The 7,908-nt window shown below is 38.4% G+C and overlaps 1 protein-coding gene across 1 annotated transcript; it reads right to left on the bottom strand.

Annotated features, from left to right (window-relative positions):
• On the bottom strand, nt 1-550 carry LOC140147750 (histone H3.3A). Its single transcript, XM_072169509.1, has one exon. The coding sequence runs from the start codon at nt 505-507 to the stop codon at nt 97-99; it is 411 nt and encodes a 136-aa protein (XP_072025610.1). The 5' UTR covers nt 508-550; the 3' UTR covers nt 1-96.
• Nucleotides 551-7,908: the final 7,358 nt, after the last annotated feature.

The following is a 7,908-nucleotide window of genomic DNA, read 5'->3' as shown; positions in this document are numbered from 1 at the left end:
ATAATAAAGCATAGTAAAAATTTGACTTCGGTCACAATCTCTCTTTGGAAAATTGGGTGGCCCTAAAAAGGGCCGTTGGAAAAGATCTTGGTAGATCTAAGCACGTTCACCACGGATACGACGTGCAAGTTGGATATCCTTTGGCATGATGGTTACACGCTTGGCGTGGATAGCGCACAGGTTGGTGTCTTCAAACAGACCAACCAAGTAAGCTTCACTAGCCTCCTGAAGGGCGCCGATCGCAGCACTTTGGAATCGAAGTTCAGTCTTGAAGTCCTGAGCGATTTCACGGACCAGACGCTGGAAGGGGAGCTTACGGATGAGGAGCTCGGTACTCTTCTGGTAACGACGGATCTCACGGAGAGCGACAGTACCGGGCCTGTAACGATGTGGCTTCTTGACTCCTCCAGTAGATGGTGCCGATTTACGGGCCGCCTTGGTAGCTAGCTGTTTGCGTGGAGCCTTTCCTCCAGTAGATTTACGTGCTGTTTGCTTTGTACGAGCCATTTTAAACTAAAATACCTTCAACTGTTCTATGTGCTTCCTCAATGACAATCAGTGAACGAATGGAAATTTCGAAGTCGTTGACCTCGAGTAATATACGTATTGCGGACGTGGTTGAGGTCACCATATCAACCAATCATAATTTTTCTTTTATTGCGTTTTGGTTTGTGTTTTAAAATTTCCCGCTTTCAGATTTGATCGATTGTATCGGAAATAAAAAACAGGATATTAATAATTTGCATGCATTTTAATTAAATTTAAATTTATTGCTATAAAAGAAGAATTCAAATAGATTCGTACTAAAATAATCAGATTATTTATTTATTTATTTATTTATTTATTTATTTATTTATTTATTTATTTATTTATTTATTTATTTATTTATTTATTTATTTATTTATTTATTTATTTATTTATCGAACAAACGAAAAATTATTAAAATTCAGGTTTTGGCACCTTTGTTTATGCTGTCATAGATATAGAACTAGTAGATATTTTATACGAAACTACATCTAGGCCTAGGCCTATTTGAATGGGTTTCAAACTTTGCCAATAGGCCTACTGCTGTTTTCTTCGTTTTTTGCCAAATTTTTAATTTCAAAAATACCTAGTGACAATTTGAATGACTTGCTTTAATGTCATTTTAATAGGCAAAAAATAATTTTAATTGTGTTAAACGCTGGGATTACTGAATGGGCTTTTTAAAGCTTTTTAAAAAAACCATGAATGCCCTAATTTTGGTATTTTGGGATGGCCAACCTGGAGCCTGTGCTTTTTTCTTTTCTGCACTAAAGTGCATTTTAAAAACATTTTCTGTAATATTGAAACGTTTTTGGTGTAGTGTAGGGACCTACAGTAGTAAAATTAATAATTTAAAGTAAAGGCCATGCAAAAAATTACGGAACTGATTTTTTATTAATGATTTTGAAAGGATTGATATAAAAAAAAGAGTTCAAAAGACCGAATGACACAAATTATTGAATTTTATATCCACACTGGATTGGATCATCAACACACCGTTTATTTTATAATAGAGAGTTTCTCTCACGTCCGTGTAATATAACGTATACTTCTAGTAATTAAGCAACTGCTGATTCATCAACACACCGTTTATTTTGAATAGAGTTTCTCTCACGTCCGTATAATATAACGTATACTTCTAGTAATTATTAAAGTACCGCTGAATCATCAAAAATTATTTCAAAAATAACATGTTTATACTTGACGATTGATAAAATAAAATTTGAATGAATGAATGAATAATACAAAATGTTGTTGTGCATGTTTTAATATAATTTAATTTCGGCTTCTTCTCAAATACCGGTATTCAATGTGTGCCATTATTTATCTGCTTCCCGGTATATAGTTGAAAGCTACTGTTATTCAGCCCGATGATTGCGAATATTTCTAATATTAACCTTAAATTGATGATGAATAATTAAAAGTTTGTGCCCGCTGTGCGAATATTACAAAACGTATTTATCTACACTACTGTCTCATGTCTGTTCAATTAGCTTAGATTCTAATCTTGCATTTTAAAGATATTTGAAAAAATAAAACATTGTGGTCAAAGTCATCAAAGAAAACTGTTAACACAGCCTTAGACTCAAGTTTACGTGATTTAATATACTTTTCAAATTCTAAAGTTCAATTTGAAACCACATTTCTTTTGTATTTTGGTCTTTTCCCGCGATATTTTTTTATAAAAAGCCGTAGAACGTTGGGTAGGCTACCATGGGGCGCACCATTAGATTTCCAGGGGGGGCATGGGAGTTTTTGAAAAAAAAACTTTGCCCACTAGTGAGAAAATAAACAACTTTGCCCACTTGACCTACCTTGACCTATGCCGTTCACTTCAACTGGGGGTTGAGTGGTGGCATCCGCATCACAATGTCCCGCCAAACTGTTCTGTCATCTGCTGTACGGCTGGCATTTACTATGGAGTTTAGGTTAGTTCTTTTGCAGTCAGCTAGCAGGCAGTCTCTCCACCTCTTTGGTGGTCTTCCTCTAGGTCTGACTCCCTGGATGTGACATTCAAAGGCCATCTTTGGAAGGCGAGAGGGGGGCATTCTCTGGACGTGGCCAAAATAATGCAGTCTCTTCCGGGTTATTCTGTCCAAGATGGAAAATTCAACACCCAGGGTTTTGCGGATGATGGTGTTTCGGATCCTGTCTCTCCGTGTTGCTCCCATTATCTTCCTAAGGCACATCATCTCAAAAGTGAGCAGTCGATTCTCATCCTCTTTTTTCAATGTCCAGGTTTCTGCTCCGTATAGCAATATTGACAAAACAAGGACCTTGTAAAGCTCAATCTTGGTGTTGGTTTGGATGTCCTTAGCACTCCAGATACTCTGTAGTCTCTGCACAGCTCCTAGGGCTTTGCCTATCCGAAGTTTTATATCTTCTGAGCAGGATCCTTTTTGGGTGATCTTTCCTCCCAGGTATGTGAACTCCTCCACCTGCAGAAGCTGGTGAGAAGAAAAAAAAAAATTTTGCCTCACTGATGAGTAAAAAAAAAAATTTTCCCCCACCCAACTTTGTATACAAATGTACATTAAAATTGAAAAAAAAATAACTTCGCCGCCGAAGGCGGCAAAAAAAAAAAAAATTGGTGCTCTTGGAGGCGAAAAAAAAAAATTCCGCCGCCTTCGGCGCCGAAAAAAAAAAATTCTGCCTGACCCAAACTCCCATGCCCCCCCTGAGAATCTAATGGTGCGTCCCTTAACTTTTTTGAAGCAATCCATTTAAGGCCGTGTAAAATTAATATTTTGGTTCTCGTCCCCTCCCTCCTCAATGTCTGGGATTTGTCAGATTTTTTTTTTTTTTTTTATAGATTTTTCAATATTTTTAGACTTTGGAATGATTTATGAAATCTTCATACATATAAATCAGTTTATTAGAGAACAAGCATCACTTCCAAGTCTTTTTGTGGTACTCTAGAGGAGTCTATACCTCAGAATCTCACATTTGAAAAAAAAAAAAAAGCCTCATCGTTTCCTTGAGCACTGTTGGAGAAGACCGAAAACTACTGACAATGCTAAGGGGCTGGCATTTTTCTTCGGAAGGGGGGGCACAAATATACTGGGGGGGTCATAGAATTTTCAGACCAAAAATAGGGGGTTATAATTTTTTAACACCCAAAATAGGGAGGGTTATAGAATTATTTAGGGCTGGTAACTTAAAATTTTCGCGCGCTGCGCGCGCATTCTTTAACTACGCAGTCGAAATGTGCGTACAATCTATGCACAATTTTTACACGCTCCGCGCGCCTTCTTTACACTTACAATAAAAATTTTACCGCGCTCCACACACTTTCTTCACTTTTAAGTTTTGACGCGCTCCACGCCTTAGTTCCGGCAATGAATAATTTTTCTTGAGTCTGTGTAGTTGGAAGGGGGGGGGGTCATAAAATGTTTCGACCCGCGATAGGGGGGGGGGTCGTAAAAAATTTTTGCCCGCGATAGGGGGGGGGCATAAAAATTGCCTCCGGTCACCAACATATTTGTGACCCCCCCCTTCCGAAGAAAATGCCAGCCCCCTAATTTTACATTGAAAAAAAACCATTAATTTTATACGGCCTAATATAGTGCAATGGGGACGAATGTCATAAATAATTAGATGCGATGAGATAGTATTTATTCGACTATCCGCATCAGGAAGTATATTGTCCAGCTAAGTAGCTATAATTATTTGCCAGTAGGCCTATAAAAAATAATTTGTGTTGAAACCCCACTGTTGAAACATTACGTATAAAAATGTGTTTTCCAGAATAGGCCCCCGAATAGACCCAGCTTTGTAAAAATACACTCCTTGCATATAGATCAGTTCGTCAACACACCGTCCATTTAGAATATGCGCTTTCTCTCACGTCCGTACGATATAACGTATACTTCTGCCACGCTGGTTCATCAACACACCGTCCATTTCAAACAGGCGCTTTCTCTCACGTCCGTATAATATAACGCATACTTCCGCCACGCTGGTTCATCAACACACCGTCCACTTAGAACAGGCGCTTTCTCTCACGTCCGTTCAATATAACGCATACTTCTGCCACGCTGCGCTGGTTCACCAACACACTGTCTATTTAAAATCGGCACTTTCTCTCACGTCCGTTTTAATAATATAACGCATAGGCCTACATCGCGTCTCTAAATTAAATTATATATTTGTTTGGCAAAACAAGGTATTAAAGGGAGGGCGCAGAAGGACATCAGTGGGAAGTTCATTCCACAAACGTGGTATAAAGGAAACAAAAACAGAGTTAAAAAAAAAGGCATTGGTATCAGAACTACAGTGGAGATTAAACTCCTTAACCTAAGAAGGCTTGAAAAATTGGCAAAAAGAAGAAGGACCAATTCCATTAATCAATTTTAAAGCAGAAGATCAACCTCAACAAATCAAATAAGTCGCATGTTTTAAGTAAACCAAATTAATCTAGTCTATACTCATAATGAAAGATCAGAAGGACACCTCTTCCTATACATCAAGAAGTTCTGATGACAAGACCAGTTACTCCGATAGGCGAGAAACATTTTTACATAAAATTATATTATCAACATGTGAAGAGAACGGTGAAGGAAGAGTTGAAAACAACACCAAGCAGTTTATACTCATCAACAACCTTAATTGGAATACCATACCACCTAACTTAGTCCGACGAGTAGGACCTGTTTTTTTCTTAGTTTACCAACCATACTCTAACTCTGATCGCTCAAGAAAGATTAACCACAAAAGTCCACTAATTGCTCCTCCCGAAAAAATTATTTTATTTTGGGGGGGCGCGGTCACTGGACTTTCGCGATTCGTCTTTCTTGCGCCATGTGAGATAGTGATCATAGTGTGAAATGTGTATAGTCTGGTACACTCTGGTAACTTAGAAATAAAAGGTCCTACTCGTCGGACTAACCTAACTTGTATAAAAAGACTGCAAGCCTTAGACACCCGAAAATTAAAACAAACTGAACAATAGCACACTTAGGGGGGGGGGGATTATTCTCAACGATCCACCTGTGAATTCTGTCAAGATCTTTTTGCAGATCCTGGAATGTGTGGTTCCACCACGGTCTATGTACAAAATGACTATAGCTATTGCATGTTGTTTTCCTATGCATATTAAACCTGAGCTGCTCAAGTTAAAATCAATTTTTAAGGGAGGAATCCGAATTTTTTGAGGGGTCTTAAGGGGGAAAGTGAATTCCTCACCAGTCGAGAGGAAATGTTCTGTTTCAAATGGAGAAGAGGTAAACAAGCTAGGGGCGGGACTGAAAAGGCGGTCCCTTGTAAAACGCTTTTGTTCTGTCACTTTATTTTAAAAGAATTATCCCTCTCAACTGGGTTTAGAACTTTAGATAGCTTTTAGATTTCACCACTGCATTGCCACCGGGGGGCTCACTTTAATGTAAAATGGATATAGGTGTAGGGCTGACACTTACAACTTACAAAATCAGTGATAAAATGAAAGTTGCTGTTCTTGGGAGGGATCACTATTTCCCCCGGGGGGTCGGAGGATTTTCATATATTTTCGCACACAAATTTCGCATCCCCCCTCATATCGTATGAAAAATTTCAAGTTCCCCCTTGAATCCTCCATTCCTTGTATAATTTCAAGTCCCCCTCCAATATTAAGGTCAGAATTCCATGCCCCCGCCCCCTCAAGTTCAATCAAAAAAAAATTGCGTCGTCCCCCTTAAAATCCTCCGGTTTCCCCTGGCGTAAATGCTATAGTAGTAATCCCTCTCTTATTGAAAAATGAGGATCTTCTTGGGGTGGATGGAACTGAAAATTAAGGGGTCTCTGGGTGACAGAGCATGTGCTGAAAACAGGGATGAGACTGCACTTTCCTAAAAAAAAATGGAAACAAAATAAAATGCGCGTGAAATAGGGCAAAAAGTACCAAAATCAGGCTGAAATTAAAGGAGTGTTTCGTGATCCAAGCATCTTCTTTTTATGACATTTTTCAGTATATATCCACGAAAAAAGCCTATTCCCAAAATTTCAGTTGATCCCGATTTTGCGTTTGCGAGTTATGCATGATATGTGTATTACACTGCTCCATAGACAATGCGTTGTAATTTCGTTCTGGTGCACCAGAACGAAATTCAAATTTCACGATATCTTTGCAAAACGAATTAATCTGCAAGAAATATTTTGTACATAAACATTATGTAGCCAGAGGTTTCAGTGATATAAAAATCTCAACTTTTTTTTGAGAAAAGTGGGGGATGAGGCTGTGGATCACGAAATGCCCTTTAAATAAAGTTGCAGAATTTTAACTATAAAAAAACTGAATTCAGTTTTTAAACTGAAAATTCTCATGCCTGTGAAAAAGGGGTCTTAACAGCCCTACATTTAATAGAAACTTTCCCCACCAACAACACTAAAAAAAAACCTTTCCCCACCAACACTAAAAAAAACCATTCCCCACCAAACTATATAGCCTAAATGCATGAAAATTAAAAAAAAACTTTGCCCGACCCCAACTTCCTCCACCCCCTTGAAGTCTAATGGTGCGTCACTTAGGCCTACCCTACATTATACGCGCCACCTCCAATGAGTTGAAGTGACCCCGGCTTTGCCACCAATTTTAGAACCGGGCTTTAAAACTACAAATTTTGCGGTCCCTTGTATTAAAAACTGTATTTAAGAAGATTAATCCCTCCCAAAATGGAACTATATATAGATCCCACCCCTGTCACCAATTTTAGAACCTGGCTTCAATGCTTCAAACTACAAATGTTTGCGGTTCTTTGTAAAAACCCAACTGTGGAACTAGATCCCACCCCTGCCACCAATTTTTTCAGAACCCCAACTGGAACTAGATCCCACCCCTGTCACCAATTTCTTTGAAACCTGGCTTTAAAAATATAGACGTGTTTGCGGTTCATTGTAAAACTCTTTTTTAAAGGTCATTTCGTGATCCACGGCCTCAATCCCCCACTTTTCTCAAAAAAAGTTGAGATTTATTATACCACTAGTGGAAACCTCTGGCTACATCATGTTTATGTGCAAAATATTTCTTGCAGATTAATTCGTTTAGCTAAAGATATCGTGAAATTTGAATTTCGTTCTGGTATACCACCAGAACGAAATTACAACACATTGTCTATGGAGCAGTGGTAAAATTCATGCGTAACTCACAAACGCAAAATCAATTGAAATTTTGGGAATAAGCTTTTTTCGTATATATCTACTGAAAAATGTTTTAAGAGGATGCTAGGATCTCGATCCCTCTGAACTGGAACTAGATCCCACCCCTGCCACCAAGTGAATAGAACCTGGCTTCAGGACTACAAATGTTTGCGGTTCTTTTGAACATGTTGAAAACTCTTTCTGTTCAGTTTATCTAATTATCCATCCCAACTTGCACTAGATCCCACCCCTGCCACAAATTTTAGACTGGTT

This window comes from Amphiura filiformis, chromosome 3 (genome assembly GCF_039555335.1).
Source record: "Amphiura filiformis chromosome 3, Afil_fr2py, whole genome shotgun sequence".
NCBI lineage: Eukaryota > Metazoa > Echinodermata > Ophiuroidea > Amphilepidida > Amphiuridae > Amphiura > Amphiura filiformis.
This window is presented reverse-complemented; position numbering and strand designations above follow the sequence as displayed.